This window comes from Pelodiscus sinensis, chromosome 6 (genome assembly GCF_052426305.1).
Source record: "Pelodiscus sinensis isolate ZL-2025 chromosome 6, ASM5242630v1, whole genome shotgun sequence".
Lineage (NCBI taxonomy): Eukaryota > Metazoa > Chordata > Testudines > Trionychidae > Pelodiscus > Pelodiscus sinensis.
In genome coordinates this window covers 128,381,147-128,398,662 of record NC_143057.1, presented here as the reverse complement: position 1 = coordinate 128,398,662, position 17,516 = coordinate 128,381,147, and the positions used below count along the sequence as shown (strand labels likewise).

Here is a 17,516-nt window from a genome sequence, read left to right as displayed (position 1 = left end):
CAGCCCACCGGCCGGAAGAAACATTCAGCTCGGTCATTTTCTTGCATTCAGTGTAACCTTCCCATGCCAGGCAGCTGGGGGCCAGGATCCGCTGGAACTGACCACCAGGAACCAAGTCCTTGCAATATCATCCCCCTCCACACACCTTCTCCTAGGGGCGGCAGCAGTGTCGCAGTGCCCCCTGGTGGCGGCATGGCAGAACTGCCGTTGTTAATCCGAATTGGCCTGGAGATCTTGTCTACACTGGCCTTGTGCAGCGTGAACGACGCGGTGCAGTTAAAGTGGTGCGGCCCCGCCGAGTGTGGATGCACTTGTACGCAGGCACAGGAGTGCCCCTTGGGATAGCTTATTGCTATACGGGGAAGAGAAATAAACCAGACCGATAGAAGGCACTTTTCTAGAAGGACTGTAGATGGTTCTTCGTTCATTGGCCTAATGAGGTAAAGTTGAGCAGCAGGGATGAGCCAGTGGTGAAATAAGACACCTGGCCACAGGTATAACTGTATTCACCTCAGGGGCTGTGCTAGCACAGCTCTAGGGATGAGCCAATCACAGCCCTATACACCAGAACATGCATGACATGCAGACCCAACTCAGCTGAGTGCCTCTTCATGGACTTCAACAGAAAGGCACCAGAAGAGCTGAATTTTGGCCACAGACCCACTGACGTCAGAGACGGAGCTGTAGCCACCGGCTGTCTCATGTCCTACAAGCTCTGTGAGGTAAGGAGTGGCTTTTCATGACATGTGTATGTAGCACAGCACCCCCCAAAACATACACACATGTGGCTACGTCTAGACTGGCATGATTTTCCGCAAATGCTTTTAACGGAAAAGTTTTCCATTAAAAGCATTTGTGGAAAAGAGCGTCTAGATTGGCACGGACGCTTTTCCACAAAAAAAGCCCCGATCGCCATTTTTGCGATTGGGGCTTTTCTGCGCAAAACAAATCTGAGCTGTCTACACTGGCCCTGTTGTGCAAAAGCTTTGCGCCAAAGGACTTTTGCCCGAACGGGAGCAGCATAGTATTTCCGCAAGAAGCACTGATTTCAGACAGTAGGAAGTCAGTGCTCTTGCGGAAATTCAAGCGGACAGTGTAGACAGCTGGCAAGTTTTTCCGCAAAAGCAGCTGCTTTTGCGGAAAAACTTGCCAGTCTAGACACAGCCACAGAGTTAAAGAAAAACACAGTGCTCCAGACTGAAAAGGCCTAAAAATCCACCCAGTCGTTCTGCCCGGGGCTAATGCAGGATGTTCCGACAGGATACTCTCCACTGGGTTTGTCCCACCTCATTTTACAACTCCAGAGCCATGGAGGCCCCACACCACCCTTGGGAGACAAGTCAACAGGCTACGCCTTACCCCCATGGCTGTCTGTTAGCCTGAGATAGAATTTGGGGCATGATTTTTGACACTCTGACCCCCTCAAAACCACGGGGTCTTGCTTCTGCACAGCCAGCCAGCTTTGCTGGTGTAATAGATAAGGAACTGAGGTAACGTGTTACTGGCTTTGGTGGGAGCGTGCCCTGCAGGTATACTTGGGCCTGCTGTGGGGGTGCAGGGACAGGGATACGGGTGACGGGAAAGCTGCTTTCCTGTCTTCTGCTTTCTGTCTGCCGGACAAGAACCAGGGAAAGGGTGACAGGAAAGCCCTTAACCCAGTGTTTCTTAAACTGTGTTTCAGGGCACAACGGTGAGCCGCGAGGCGGTCGGAGGTGTGCCGCGGAGAACAACCGAGTTAAAAATGGCCATCCTTAAAGAGACAGGCAACTTCCCTCCCCCCCCCCCAATAACTTTCCTCATGACTCTATTTTTCTTTTTTCTCAATAACTTTCCCCTGGCCTCTTTCTTTTTTTTTTTTCTCTCAACAAAAAGTCCTTCGTGTTCCTCATGAAAAAAAAAATTGTTTAGTGCTCCTCCATCTTAAACAGTTTAAGAAACACTGCCCTAACCAATGCCAGGAAGATGGAGCTACATAACTGGCAGAAGTTGACTCAATGAGGGAAAGGCGGGGCGGGAAAGACGTGCTGCATAGAAGATCAAACAAGGGTGTGAGAAAGGCATGGATCAGACAAACTGCCTGGACTTAAAGGGCCAGGACAACGTGTCAGCAGGTGAGACCTGTGCCATGTATTGCGCAGGAAGAAGACCCATAGAAGCCAAGAGCACTAAAAAGTTTTACTGAAAACTGAAAAAGTCGGGGGGAAGGTGAGGGGGAAGAGGCTGGGGGGCAGCAGGTTTTGAAAACTGAAATGTTCACACTGAAATCAAAACACTTCCCCTCGGATGTTTTTTTCCGTGAAAAAAAATTGTTACTGGATGTTTAGATTCTGGAGTCTGGGAATCACTGGGCGTCTGGGTCTCCTTTGAGGATGAATGCTGGGCAGTTCACCTGCCCCCTGTGGGGGGAGAGGGGTCGGTGCTAACACTGTGAAAGCTGGTGTGGCATTTGCTCTGATAACGGTTTTGTCCCGGGCCTTACCACGCACACCAGCCGTGTGCTGTCAGAGTCAGCCCTGAGCTTTCCGATGGAGGTGGACAACGATGAATCGGGTAGGGCTTGCAATGGGCGAGTGTTTTGTGGCCGCTGTTGGCTTTTTAACCTACACCTCGCTCTGTGCTGATGTTGGAGAAGGCAGGTCATAGAAACGCCCTTTGCACGGGGCGTTCAAGATGGGAATGTTTGTGATAGTCTTTAGTTGCTGGGGGCGATCGTTCCATAGCTCCAACTAGGGTCTTGATAAGGGACTTCTCATTAAGACGTGAAACGTGCTCCTGATCTGTCGCTGAGCCCGGGAGCAAAGAGAGAGATGGCGCTGTGCTAGGCAGCAACCTGCCACCATCAGGGATGGGTATCTGCACCACACAGGCACCGAGGATCCAATCCCCGGCAAAATATAGCCCTACCGTTGAGAGATGTTACTTATCTCTGAAACACACCTAATGGATCTTTCGGTTTTTGTATGTTTGCAGCACTTGTCGTGTTTGCCTGCTAATGTCTTGTTGTACTGAAATAGAGACATAGCCATACAGTGTCCGTCTGCTATGTATACTGGACAAACTTCTCAGACACTTTGACAAAGAATCAATGCCCACAAAACAGATATCAGACAGTTTCACAAAGAAAAAACAGTTTATTGCCATTTCAACCAGAACGGGCATTGTCTCAACAACCTGATTACCTGCATCCTGCTTCAAAGAGATTTTAACACAAGATTTCAAAGAGAAGCCTCTGAACTGTCATTCATGCTTAAATTTGACACTTTACGAATGGGCCTTAACAAAGATACTAATTATCTTACCCATTACAAAGATATCAAAGGGGTAGCCGTGTTAGTCTGAATCTGCAAAAACGTCGAGGAGTCCTGTGGCACCTTATAGACTAACCGAAGTGTTGGAGCATAAGCTTTCGTGGGCAAAGACCCACTTCATCAGATGCATGTAGTGGAAATTTCCAGAGGCAGGTATAAATATGCAGGCCAGAATCAGGCTGGAGATGACGAGGTGGATCCAATCAAGGAGGATGAGGCCCACTTCTAGTAGCTGATGTGGAGGTGTGAATTCCAAGAGAGGAGAAGCTGCTTTTGTAGTTAGCAAGCCATTCACAGTCTTTGTTTAATCCTGAGTTGATTGTGTCAAACTTGAAGATGAACTGTAGCTCAGCAGTTTCTCTTTGAAGCCTGGTCCTGAAGTTTTTTTGCTGCAGGATGGCTACCTTTAGATCTGCAATTGTGTGTCCAGGGAGATTGAAGTTACAAAGATAGCTTCCCCAATTATCACCCCTAATATCATTATCTCATAGACACTAACCTCCCTCCCTCACCTCACCTCTGTTCTAAAATCTGATTTGTCTATTTTAGATGTGATCACTTTTTTTATTGTATCCCTTTGGTATATGTGGTCATGCAAATTTCCTTCCACAATTTGATCTGAGGAAGTGGGTCTGGCCCACGAAAGCTCATCACCTAATAAACCATCTTGTTAGTCTTTAAAGTGCTGCATAGTCCTGTCTTTTGTTGAACTGAGTGCTGCTGTGCCTAAAGAACCCGCATGCACAGACCTCTGGGCTGCCCACGAGAGGGAGCTGCACGACTGGAAGACAGCAGTTTCCCGTGTAAAAGTGTAGCGCCTGACAACCCAACTCATCCCTTTCCACCTCCATGAGAGTCACTGCTCAGTCAGCCTGTGAGACTGAGCAGAGTCCCAGCCTAGGAAAGGAATCACTGTCCTTCACGGAGAGCTTAGTCGTCTGACAGCCCAGGATGGCCGTCAAATGTCTATTCCTAGAACAAAATCATTGGTGTTCCAAAAGCTACAGGGAGGCTGGGCCTGACTGTGCTAAAAATACACCCAGTTCCGAAATAAAATCAAGTACAAGAAGAGGGGGAATGATGTAATGAGACTTTCAAAAGGCCTTTGACAAAAATCACTCACAACAGACTCCTAAAGAAACGCACTAATTAGCGGTGAGCCAACAAGCAAAGGATTGTCATGGATTCCAAACAGGCTAAGAGGAAGAAATCAAGCTTCTGAAGTAGGACTGATGTTCAGCTTATGAATGTCCTGGGGAAAAAAGTAAACCTTGTGGTGGCAACATTTTACAGACAATATAAAATGATTTTGGGTAGCCAAGACCACAGAAGACTGGGAAGCACTAACCAAGTCAGACGGACAACACAATGGCAGATGAAAGTTTAGGTGGACAAATGCAAAGTAATAAATGGGAAGTTCTTCTTCACAAAGCAAATAGTCATCCTGTGGAACTCCTTGCTGCAGGAGGCTGTGAAGGCTAGAACTAGAACAGAGTTTAAAGAGAAGTGAGATAAAGTCATGGAGGTTGGGTCCATGGAGTGCTATTAGCCAGGGGGTAGAAATGGTGTCCCTAGCCTCTGTTCGTGGAAGGCTGGAGATGGATGGCACGAGACAAATGGCTTGGTCGTTGTCTTCGGTCCATCCCCTCCAGGGTACCTAGTGTTGGCCGCTGTCAGCAGACAGGCTACTGGGCTAGATGGACCTTTGGTCTGACCCAGTACGGCCGTTCTAAGCTCAGGGTCGGGGATCTCACTGGACCACCTTGATTTTCATGCAAACCTGCTCCTGGGTGGCCAGGCTGGCAGCTATCCTGTCCTAGACAGCCACTTTCCTGTGCCTAGTGAGGAGGTTGTGGATGAGGTCCACGATGTCTGCACTAGACCAGGCGGGCTCCCACCTCTTGCGGCCCTGGGCAGGCTCCTGGGAGCCGCCAGCCTGGTCCCGGGAAGAGGCGGAGGGCTGGGTGGCAGCAGGTGGCTGGCTCGAGCCGTGCCAGGTGCAGGGTCTGCTGGCTGGGTGCTGGCAGGCTTGCACCTGGCACGGGCACCATAGCCAGCCCGTGCCCCTTTAAGGGCTCCGGGGCCGGGAGGGGGGCAGAAGAGTTTCCCTGGTGGTGCCTAGAGTGGCCACCAGGGAAAGCTGGGGAGGGCTAGCCTCCCACTAGTTCGAATTAAGTGGCTACACAGCCCTTAATTCGAGCTACTTAATTCGAACTAGGCGTTAGTCCTCGTGGAATGATGTTTATCTAGTTCGAATTAAGCGCTCCGCTAGTTCCAATTAAGTTCGAACTAGGGGTTTGCGTGTGTAGCGCCTATCAAAGTTAATTCGAACTAACGTCTGTTAGTTTCATGGGGTATGTCTACACTACAAAGTTAATTCGAACTATCTCCTCTGGATTTGTTCCAGAAGAGCACCCGTTTGCACTAGCTCTGGAACTAGCCCACGATCTCTCTCTTGCAGCACCCTTTGGAGTAAGCGCTATTATGCCCAGTTTACAGATGAAGACACTCTATGGAATGAATCGGTATCACCTCATTGGTCTAGAAGGGGGTGGGCAAGTTTGTCGGCCTATGGGCCATATCAAGAGATGGAAATTGCATGGAATGTTCTTGACATTGGGGTTGGGTGCAGGAGGGAGGGTGCGCTTCCTCTAGTTCAGTGGTCCCCAACCTGTGGTGGTGGCCGGGCGCCAGGGGGCGTGGCAGTTCGCCCGCTGGGCACCAGGGGGCGGGGACGGGGGCGGGGCCCCCCCATAGCCGCGCGCCCCCCCATAGCCGCGCGCCCCCCCCCCATAGCTGCGCCCGGGGCCGGCGCCCCCCCGTCCTCCACGTGCCCGGGGCTGGCGCCCCCTCCCCCCCAAGCACCGTGTGCTGGCGCCCCCCTCTCCTCCAAGCGCCGCGCGCCCAGGGCCGGCGCCCCCTCCCCCCCAAGCTCCGTGCGCCCGGGGCCGGCGCCCCCCCTCCTCCAAGCGGCTGGAGCCGGGGCCGGCGCCCCCCGCCCCAAGCGCCACGCGCCCGGGGCCAGGCTCTAGTTGGAGATGCACGCTCTGGGGTGGGGCCAGAGATGAGAGCTTTGTGGTGTAGGAGGGTGCACTGGGCTGAGACTGAGTTTGAAAGGCAGGAGGGGGATCAGAGCTTGGGCCGGGAATTGGGGCAGCTCCCATTGGCTGCAATTCCCAGCCATTGGGCACTAAGGGGATAACGCGTGAGGAAGGGGCACAGAGCCCTCTAGCTGCCCCTACACATAAAAGCCAGAGGTGGGACATGCTGCTGTTTCTGGGAACCACAGCATATGCAAGCTCCACCCCCCTCCCCAGCGGGACCTTGAGGGCCAGATTAAAACAGCTGACAGGCCGGATGCAGCTCCCGGGCTGTAATTTGCCCACTCCTGGTTTAGAATTTCCAAGACACAGCGAAGCAGTTGAGTAAAGCTAATAAAAAACCCATCAAGGTAATGTGCGTGAAGCAGGCCGATGGAGCTGTGCTGCAATTAAGTGGCGTGAAATCAGCATTTCGCACAGCACACTGAAGTCCGGGTCTCTCAAAATAATAATGACTCAGTAATGTGGTGCTCAAATCCTAATGTTGAGATGATTCAAGTTATACGTTTGCCCCTAATCATCCCATCATTTGTACAGTTAATTCAGTCTCTGAGCTGTCTACAAACTGAGCTCCCCATAGTCCATCATTGCCACTATTTCACTGTAAGACTCCATTACTCGTAGAAACTAAGATTTCATTACTCTGTGTTTGCTTTGGTAATCAGCAGTTTCAGTGGCAGTTAAGTCTTTAAATAATATATTTCACTGAGATAGTCATAGGTCCTAGAAGCCCTGCAGTAACGTCAGCTCAGACTAAGAGCATGTTACATCTCACTAGCTAAGCAGTTTCACACTGAGCCCAGATCTACATTTAATAATTAATCAACTTAGCTATGATGGTCAGGGTTGAAAGAAATGTGGCACCCTGTGCTGTGTGGTTAGGTAACTACAGCTAACTTGATGTGAAGAGGTCTTCCATCAGCCTGGCAGCTGCCTCTCCAGAACGCAGATTAACTACAGCAGTGGTGTGACGTAGTGGGGGTACCTGGCTGGTTTCTATGCTGCTGGCTCTGGGGTAACCCCCACTGGCTGCCGTGGGTACCACGACCCAGCAGAACAGGATGAGTCACTATGCAAAGGGACCTCTCAACCGGTATGGCCAGACATCCCCCATGGAGAAGAACAAAGGAAGGTGGATGCTGCCCTGGCTGGGGGGCAGGGCTGGAAGAGGGTGGGTTAGTTGCTGTCTGGGAGCATGGAGGAGACAGCCTAGGGAAAGGGGCTGGAGTTTAGGGGCCCAGTCTCCCCCATCTCAAGGGGGCCTGAGGCATCCTAGCCCAGCTCTGTGACCAGATTCCATCTGTGCTGTGCTGTATCCTGGAGGAGCAATAAACTTCCTCTATTCCACCGGCTGGTGCAGTCTGTTTGTGCCATTTCGGGGTGCAGGAGACGGGGGACCCCCAACGCGCCGTCCCACTAGTGGTTACCAACTTTTTCGAGCATACGGACCCCGTTTCAATCTATTAAAATTTCACAGCCCCCCCCCTCTCCCGAGGGGGGGGGGGAAATTGGGATCCTTATTTTTAAACTTTCCACGGACCCCCTACAGTACCACTGCAGACCACAAAGGGTCCACGGACCTCAGGTTGAGAACCACTGAACTACAACAATAGGAAAGTATGAAGTGTCTACTACAGCCACAGGGCTGTAGCTGTGCCGGTGTAAGAGCTGTAGCGGAGATGGTCTCTACGTCAGTACTTAGTTTTGATACATCCAAAGTTGCTGAAGTAGGTGATGATTGAGTAGTTGGTGCTTTTCTTTCTCCATTAGAACAGAACGAATGTACCAGGGTCAAGATCTTGGGCCGTGTGGTGGATGAAAGTGCCTTCTTTCAAATCAAATGTAAAACCAAAAGGTCCTAAACACTTGTCTTCTCTGAAGATATTTTGCTCTGAGTGGGATAGATAAACTCTAATATCCTGGCCAGATTCACACTGGGGGACATGTCACTATTATCATTTACTGTTTGCATTGCGATACCCACAGCCCCACACTGAGTTTAGGGCCCCATTGTGCTGGGCATATCCACACACACATAGCTAGAAGCAGTCCCTACCCTAAGATCTAAATAGATCAGACAAAAGATGAGAAAGGGGGAAACTTAGGCACAGGACGATAAACTGACTTCTCCAAAAATCATGCTGCAAGATGGTGGCAGAGACAGGTATAAAACCCAAATCTCACAGCTCCCCAGCCACTGTCGTCTCCAGCCTGTTGTCTGTTCCCTGGACTGACTCTCCGTTTTTCAGTAGACTCAACGGTCACTTCCTGTCCTAGAGGGCCAGGCAGCAGCCCTAGGAGCCGTTTCACAGCTGGGCCCAGCTCACCCCAGCGGACTTGGAAGTCAGGCTGCTATTTCCTGAAAGGAGCAGCATTCCCATTTGTATGTGTCTGTCCCAGCCCCGGGCCAGCCTATAAGCAGCCTTGCTCTGTGTGGTCACAATCTGTTCTCATGGCAACCTTTGGCGGTACACCTGCCTATATTCCGCCCAAAGTGACATCACAATCAGTTATCATGGTAACCATTGACATCACACCTGCAAATAGCCTTGCCCAGTGATGTCACATCATGTTGTCATGGTAACCTCCGGTGAAGGAGACCCTTGCAGAATTCCAAAGGAATTTCAACGACTTCCACCCCACCCTTAACCGTAGCCTGGACCAGTCCACACAAGAGATCCGCTTGACACTACAGTACAATTCAATGATGGCCACTTTTCCGCCACCTTGTACCGCTACTGACAATTACACTTACCTACATGCCTCTAGCTTCCATTCCAGACACATTGCCCAATCAACTGTTTACAGCCAGACCCTGAGATACAACCGGATTTGCTCCAGTCCCACAGAGACACACACCTTGTTCTACAGGATCTCTGTCAGGCATTCTTAAAACTTAAATACCCACCCAGAAAAGTGAAAAAACAGATTGACAGAGCCAGATGAGTACGCAGGCATCAACTTCTTCAAGAGAGGCCCAACAAAGAAAACAACAGTACACCACTGATCATCATCTACTGCCCCCGACTTAACCCCCTCCAGTGCATCATTAACAATCTACAACCTATCTTGGAAAATGACCCCTCACAGGAGACAGGCCAATCCTTGCTTACAGACAACCCCTGAAGCTCAAACAAATTCTTTCCAGCCACCATGCAGCACCCCTCCATCATACTCACCCAGGAATGCATCCTTGCAATCAACTCCGCTGCCAACTCTGTCCACGCAACTACACAAGTGACACTATCAGAGGCCCAACCACATCTGCTGCCACATCAGAGACTCACACAATGGCACATCCACCAATGTGACCTATGCCAGTGTTTCTCAATGAGTGGTACGAGTACCCTTGGGGTACTCCATAGAACCATAAAACTGGAAGAGACCTCAGAAGGTCATCAAATCCAGCCCCCTGTGTGATTGACCAGGTCGTGTCTGGGCACAGCTGAGGGCGTCTGCTCAGACTGAATTGCTCAAATCCGGGGCTCCTTACAGCCCCCAGACTGGTGACCTCTCCACACAGGCCACAAACCAGTCCCACAGAGCGCTTCAGCAGCCTGCCTGAAGCCTCACAAGCAAAACCCCTCCGACACCCCAGCAATATCCGTGCCCCAGATGGCCCCGGGCCTATACACAGGTGGGGGGTCCTAGCACCTACCCCGAACAAGTTCTGTCCGGTTCCAAGAAACCAGCCACAGATCCCTGGTCAATTTACCCTCTGGATCTTACCCACAAATCACGCTGGGCCAATCCTTTAGAATCTATATCTAAAGGTTTATCATCGCAAGAAAGAAAAGCATGAGAGTAAGGTTGTTAAAGAATAGTACGTTACATGCACCGAATCTCCCAGTCCTCGATGCAGGCTCTAGCAGAGATGTTACAGCTGCTGGTTTAAAAGTTCTTGTTGCACATCCTAGCATCAGGATGGGTTCACAGGTCTTCCGGGCTCTTTGATCCCTGCACTGCTGCCTCTGGGATGAAGTGCCGAGCTGAGAACAAAATGGAGTCCCCCACATGGCCTCTTTATACCTCCTTCCTGACCTCTTCTTGGCTGAAGCCGGTCACCTGGCCCTCAGCCTCTCTCTCCTGGCAGCTCTTAGGTCTCCGCCCTCATGCTTTAGGTGTGTCCTTGGCCCATTGAGTGCCATTGTCCCATAGGGCCTCGATAATTAGCATGTCCATAGGCCAGGCTCTGTCCAATGCTCAACCACATTCAGAGAAATATTCAGCTTCCACACAGATTCTTACCTATACACATAGACACTATACACTCACATAAATAGCGTACACAGGATTAGCAAACAGTAAGCTCCCATTCAACACCCCACATGGCCCCCTTTTATATCATTTTTGGGGCCAGCACCCCCACCTATGGGTGCAGCCATGATCTGGCTGCTTCCCTCAAATTCCAGTAACGTGACACCCTGCTCTAGGCAGGACCAATTCCAACTAAATCAACCTGGCCAGGGCTTTGTCAATACCTAGGGATGGAGACTCCACTACTTCCCTAGGTAACCCATTCCAGTGCTTCACCACCCTTCTAGTAAAATAGTTTTTCCTAATATCCAAGCTGGACCTCTCCCACCACAACTTGAGACCATTGCTCCTTGTTTTGCCATCTGTCACTACTGAGAACAGCCTCTCTCCATCCTCTTTGGAACCTCCCTTCAGGAAGTTGAAGGCTGCTATCAAATCCCCCCTCACTCTTCGCTTCTGCAGACTAAACAGACCCAAGTCCCTCAGCCTCTCCTCATAAGTCATATGCTCCAGCCCCCTAATCATTTTGGTTGCCCTCCACTGGACCCTCTCCAATGTGTCCACATCCTTTTTGTAGTGGGGGGTCCAGAACTGGACACAATATTCCAGATGTGGCCTCACCAAAGCCGAATAAAGGGGAATAATGACATCTCTGGATCTGCTGGCAATGCTCCTCTTAATGCAACCTAATATGCCATTAGCCTTCTTGGCTACAAGGTCACACTGTTGACTCATCTCCAGCTTCTCATCCACTGTAACCCCCAGGTCCTTTTCTGCAGAACTACTACTTAACTGGTTGGTCCCCAGCCCCAGAATGCTTGGGATTCTTCCGTCCCAAGTGCAGGACTCTGCACTTGTCCTTGTTGAACCTCATCAGATTTCTTGTGGCCCAATCCTCCAATTTGTCTAAGTCACTCTGGACCCTATCTCTGCCCTTAAGCGTATCTACCTCTCCCCCCAGCTTAGTGTCATCGCAAACTTGCTGAGGGTGCAATCCATCCAATCTACTCGAGAGAAGTTAGGGGGAGCTACATCAACACAACTGAAAAGTGGAGAAGACTGAATTTTTGTTTTAAGTTTTACAGCGTTTTATTATTTTTGTATTACTGTTTACACCCAAAAATGTCATCGCCCACCCAGCTACAAATAAGTTGTTCAAACAAATGCGTTGCAATAGTAGAAAGAACTGTTGTGTGTCTGGAAACTACAGGTCCCGGGGTCCGTATAGATCTGTTCTTTGTTTTTAAAAAAGGGGCACTTTGTAAAAAGGAAGTTGAGACGCAGGGATCTCTGCCACCAAGGGCCAGGCGTGCCCCTTGGCCGTGGATAATGGGCGCCCGGGCAGGCCCTAGGGCAGGAGACGAACCGGCACAGAGCAGGCCTGGCACCCGCTCGCGGATCTGGGCTCTCACAGAGCCGGGCCAGCTGGAGCGGGTCGCTGCAGAGCCTGGTCCCGTTCACAAGCCGAACCCCGGGCACCCCGCTGACGTCACAAGCCACGCTCGGCACGGACACGCCCACTGACTCGAGCCGCGCCGCCCCCTTCCCGTTCCGCGCGTGGCTTTTTCACACGCCCACCCTCCGCCGCGCCGAGTGACGTCGGAGCACGTCGTCATGGCAGCCGCTGATGTCACGGGGAGGGGGGGGGGCGAGCCTGGGCCCCGTGACCCTCGCGCGCCACCGGCTGTGAGGGCGACCGACGCAGGGCGCGAGCTGCTCACGTGACTCCCAAGAGCGCCGCAGCCGTTACGGGCCCGGCGCCGCGCGCCCCCGTGACGTCACCCCCCGCGCGACGGGGAGCCGCCATCTTGGCGGCGGGGCTGGCGGCGCGTGCGGCGGCCGGGAAGGGTGAGCGCGGGGCGGGCGGCCACTTCCCCCCCCCCCGTAACCCCTCCAGGTCCGGCCCCCCCACGCTCCTCCCGTCACCCCCCCCCCGCGCCTCCGAGCGGGCAGCCCCGCCCCCCGCATCCAGCCAGGCCCCCCATTGGCGAGACCCGTAAACACCCAGCCCGACCCCCCCCCCGGGACCTTCCCACCGCCCTGGGGCCGCCCCCCCCCCGCGGCCCCCCAGGCCCCTGCCGCGCTGGGCCGAGGTTGCTCTTCCCTGCCCCCCCGGCCCGTCCCCCCCCGCCCCCACCCGCCGAGCAGAATCCCCCCCCCCCCGTCCCCCCCCGCCCCCACCCGCCGAGCAGAATCCCCCCCCCCCCGTCCCCCCCCGCCCCCACCCGCCGAGCAGAATCCCCCCCATCAGCGTCCCTCCCTGCCCCCACCCGGCATGTAGCCCTCGGATCCCGTCATCCCCCTTCCCCCCTTTCAGACACTGACCCCACATCTGTCCACCCAGCCCCCCCCCCCGTATCTTTCCCAACTCCTCTTGTTCCAATGAGGCAACGTCCCGTTGACTTAAAAAATAACAGTCCTTCCTTTCCTGCTACTAACAGCTCCTGAGCTCGTTCAGCTCCTGCATTTCATCAGTGATGCTATTTGTTTAGCTTTGCCATGTCTCTCCATTTGGGGCTGCAAAACTAGATCAGTTACTTTCAGATTCTGACTCCCATGTGCCATCCACACACAAGCAGTGCTTGGATTGAAGATAATATACGAAATAGTTTTAATCCAAGCCAACCTGCTATTTATTACTGAATTTTTTAAACTACTAAATTGCTCTTTGTAATGTTTTCTCTTCTTTCTCCTTTGTCTTTTCTAACTCCAAAATGTCAAACTCCAGTATCTAGTAGCAGCTTAGATGGGAGAATTTCATTTAATTGGGCAAATGACATTTCTAAGTGGAGTTACATAAAGTGGAGGTCTTGGGTGTGTTTGGGCCTAAAACTCAGTATGTATTTTTCTGTAGCATGTAGCTAGAGGTGCCTAAAACTGTCACGATCCTTTTCAGGCAAATCTAAGCAACGTGAGTAAGAGGCTCTGTGTGTGTGCATGTAAGTGTGCACAGCTGGACTTCAGCTGGGAGGAAGGGGCTTTGCCCCTTGGGACTGGGAGAGTCTTGGAAGACAAAAGGGCTTGACGCCTTTATCCTTACAAGTGTGAGGCTCAGAGCTTCAGCCCTACGGGGTAGCTTCTGATAGTATTCAGTGCATCAAGCAGTCCTGACAGCTTGTGGCCACTTGAGTTTAGAACCACTGCTATGGAATCTAGCACAGTGAGGGCCCAGTCCACAACTGGGTCGCCTGAGTGCTATGGTAACACAAATTAATAATAAAGTGGATTCTACTCAACTTTTTATCAGTCAGGTAATATAGCCTGTGAAATTAAATACCGTGCCTTTGTGAATAATAATTAGAAGCATGCATTGATACTGGTTCTTCTCATTTACAGTGGTGCATAATGGAGAACTATAAGAAATCCAAGATTGTGGAGAAGCCCTTTCCCATTCCGTTCACCAACCTGCCTTCAGATATTATCGAGATGAAGGTGAAGGATGGCAGCAAAATCAGAAATCTTATGGGTTATGCCATCGGCAAGATGGAGTCGGACTCGGTTAGGCAGATCCTCTTCACTGGCTCTGGCAAAGCTGTCAGCAAGACTATCACTTGTGTGGAAATCATGAAGCGAAGGCTCAAGGAACTTCACCAAATCACCAAAGTGCTCTTCAAACAGACTGAAGAGATCTGGGAGCCCATTGTCCCTGAGGCAGGTCTAGATGCCTTGACAGTGAAGAGAAATATTCCTGCCATTTGTGTCCTGCTGAGCAAAGATGCACTAGATCCCCAGGAGCCTGGCTATCAGGCCCCAGGCTCTTTTGATGCCTTCTGGATCGAAACACTCAAAGCTGAGTCTCAAGCACAAACTAAAAGAAAGCAGGGTGGAGGAAGGGGGGCTGGCCACACAGGAAAGCATCCAAGATCTATTGGAGGACGTGGCGAATTGTACAAAAAGCCTTGAGACGGAGACGTATCCAAAGCCATTTTTAATGGCATCAGGAGTAAAAAAACAAGCCTGCTCAACTGTTGCCACCAAATAGTGACTGAACTCCTTGGCAGAGGAGAGCTGAAACCTAGCACAAGTGGGAGAGGGAAAAGGGGCATGTGGAAACAGGGCCATAGCGTGGCAAATACATTCCTCTCATAACAAGTCTGGAGTCTGTCTTGACAAGTCGTCTTGCTGAAGACCTGCATGGTGATTACTCTGCTGCGTGTGGCTTAATAGTGAAAGAAAGTAGCCCAGAATTGCCCAAACTCTGCTTAATGAAGAATAGGGAATTTGCCAGGAGTCCTGAGGCCAAAACAAATGTGCATTAAATGGAGCTGATTTCAGCTGCCCTGGATGCTACTTGGAAGATGGAACTGGGCCATGCATCTGTGTTAGAGATGAAAGGGTGGAAGGCTATGGGATAGAACTCTGAGTTGAGGATGTTTTTGGCTTTCCCAATTGCAATGGCATTTTATTAGACTGGACCTCCTAACAGAGCCTTTAGGCTCTGTTTCCCTTTTTTGGCTATGTTCTGCTGATCCCTGGATCTCAGCTCTGGCAGTGACTGAATGGGGAACGTTGGGCACCACAGGGATTTTGTGCGGATATACTAATTGGTAGAAATCACACTGACAGAGCTCTGTGTAAGTGTTCGGCACAGTTGTTCATAGTGAATGCTAACACTAAAACTGTGTTCCTTCTGCTACTCCTTTATGATTCATACAGCAGAATTTAAAATAAAGATCCCTCTTGAGTTTTACATCAGAAATTTTGTCTCTGTCCTTTCCTCTTTTTGCCGAAGCCATTAGTAACATTTAGAGGACTGAACTTGAGGCATCGCTCTAGGCAGAAACCTGAGCATGTTCAGCTGTGACTGAGAAGGAACAGATTAATATGTTGAACTTTTTTCTTATGGAGGAATTGTAAAAATACCTCAACGGGTTGTTTTCTCTTTACTAATCTTTTTTAAAACCTCTGAGAGGATTAACATTTGTGTAATCTACACTAATTGTGGGGCAGCTTTTTTAGATAAGTGTTGTTATAGCGGTTTAAAGAGTTTTTAAAATAGCTCTGAAGCTTCAACACTTGACTGAATGAAGCAGAGAAAATAACTTTGCTTCCCTTTTTCATGATGTTTCATTGCACGAGTATTTGTTTCAGTTAAATACGGGTCAGGAAAGAGACTCCACAGTTGTAATTGAAAGATTGAGTTACTTGCAAGTACAAATCTTATAAATTGCTTTCTGGATGATAGCCATACTTTCCATTCTTGTTCAATCATCTGCAAGAGACACTAACAGACAGGCTCCCTTCGGAGCTTGCTACAGCCACTCTTTACTTAAAAACAACAACACTACTGAGTGTAGGTCAATTGAAGACAAATGAGCTTTTGTAAAAGCAAAGATTTACCAACAGGATTGGAGGGACTCATGAGTGAGTCTCATGTCACATCACATGAGACGCTTTCACATTCAAGGACAAGGTTTTTTTTTTTAAGCTTCATGCTCACCAGTGCACAAGGTTGATTCAGACGCCTCTAAAGTTGAGCATATAAATGTCTTTTCCATCATATCACAAGTCATGTTTCACAATACAAGTTGCATTCGCAGTCTCACAAACTCTTTGCACAGCTTATTTTCATTCTCATGCATGACTCACTTGAGCTCTCATCTCTAATAAATGTAAATATTGCCTTGAAACCCCATGAACACGTTTTTTGTGAGGATTTAAATAGTCCCCTACCAGTGTTGTGTTCTGGTACTACGGTATGACAGACAGAATGGATGTGACTCTTCTGTATTTCTTGTCCAAGCTGATTGAAGTTAAATATAGTGTCAATTGTGAAAAATGAACCAGATTTATGAAACTTTCACTTTAAAACAATTAGGATGGTTGATACTGCAGGGAAGGAGATTGTTTTTTGTCGTGTATGGTTTTTAACTGGACTGTTTCACTTTAACGGGTGAAAATTAGGTTTTCACAAATTGCTCACTTTCAGAGGCTTATTGTTGCCTCTCCTGTCCTCCACTACCATGAATAGTTCAATTACATTTTAAATTTACAAAAGCGGCGAGGAATCCTGTGGAACCTTATAGACTAACTGAAGTGTAGAAGCATAAGCTTTTGTGGGCAAAGACCCACTTTGTCAGATGCATGTAGTGGAAATTTCCAGAGGCAGGTATAAATATGCAGGCCAGAATCAGGCTAGAGATGACAAGGTGGATCCAATCAAGGAGGATGAGGCCCACTTCTAGTAGCTGATCTGGAGGTGTGAATTCCAAGAGAGGAGAAGCTACTTTTGAAGTTAGCAAGCCATTCACAGTCTTTGTTTAATCCTGAGTTGATTGAGTCAAACTTGAAGATGAACTGTAGCTCAGCAGTTTCTCTTTGAAGCCTGAAGTTTTTTTGCTGCAGGGTGGCTACCTTTAGATCTGCAATTGTGTGTCCAGGGAGACTGAAGTGTTCCCCTACAGGTTTTTGTATGTTGCCATTCCTAATATCTGAATTGTGTCCATTTATTCTTTTACGTAGGGACTGTCCAGTTTGGCCGATGTATATAGCAGAGGGGCATAATTGGCACATGATGGCATATATTACGTTAGTAGATGAGCAGGATAATGAACCACTGATGGTATGGCTGATCTGGTTAGGTCCTGTGATGGTGTTGCTGGTGTATATATGTGGGCAGAGTTGGCACCGAGGTTTGTTGCATAGATTGGTTCCTGAATTAGAGTTACTATGGTGCGGTGTGTAGTTGCTGGTGAGAATATGCTTCAGGTTGGCGGGTTATCTGTGGGAGAGGACTATAAATTTATTGTAAATTTATAAGGCAAATGTGCAAAGATGGGTCAGCATGATGTGCCTCTTGAAATATGACCGGGAGATGCTAGCTATATCCCTTGACTCAGGTTCTGGTAGC

The 17,516-nt window shown here is 49.9% G+C and overlaps 1 protein-coding gene across 3 annotated transcripts; it reads left to right on the top strand.

The window, feature by feature from the left end:
• Nucleotides 1-12,355: 12,355 nt before the first annotated feature.
• RPP25L (ribonuclease P/MRP subunit p25 like) lies at nt 12,356-15,800 on the top strand. 3 transcript variants are annotated; one of them, XM_075932802.2, is made up of 2 exons: nt 12,356-12,514; nt 14,003-15,800. In XM_075932802.2, exon 2 carries the CDS (start codon nt 14,012-14,014, stop codon nt 14,567-14,569), a length of 558 nt encoding a protein of 185 aa, XP_075788917.1. In that variant the 5' UTR covers nt 12,356-12,514; nt 14,003-14,011; the 3' UTR covers nt 14,570-15,800. The 3 variants fall into 3 exon arrangements, with proteins under 3 accessions (XP_075788917.1, XP_075788918.1, XP_006123037.2); XM_075932803.2 differs by lacking the exon at nt 12,356-12,514 and adding an exon at nt 13,050-13,577; XM_006122975.5 differs by lacking the exon at nt 12,356-12,514 and adding an exon at nt 13,896-13,917.
• Nucleotides 15,801-17,516: the final 1,716 nt, after the last annotated feature.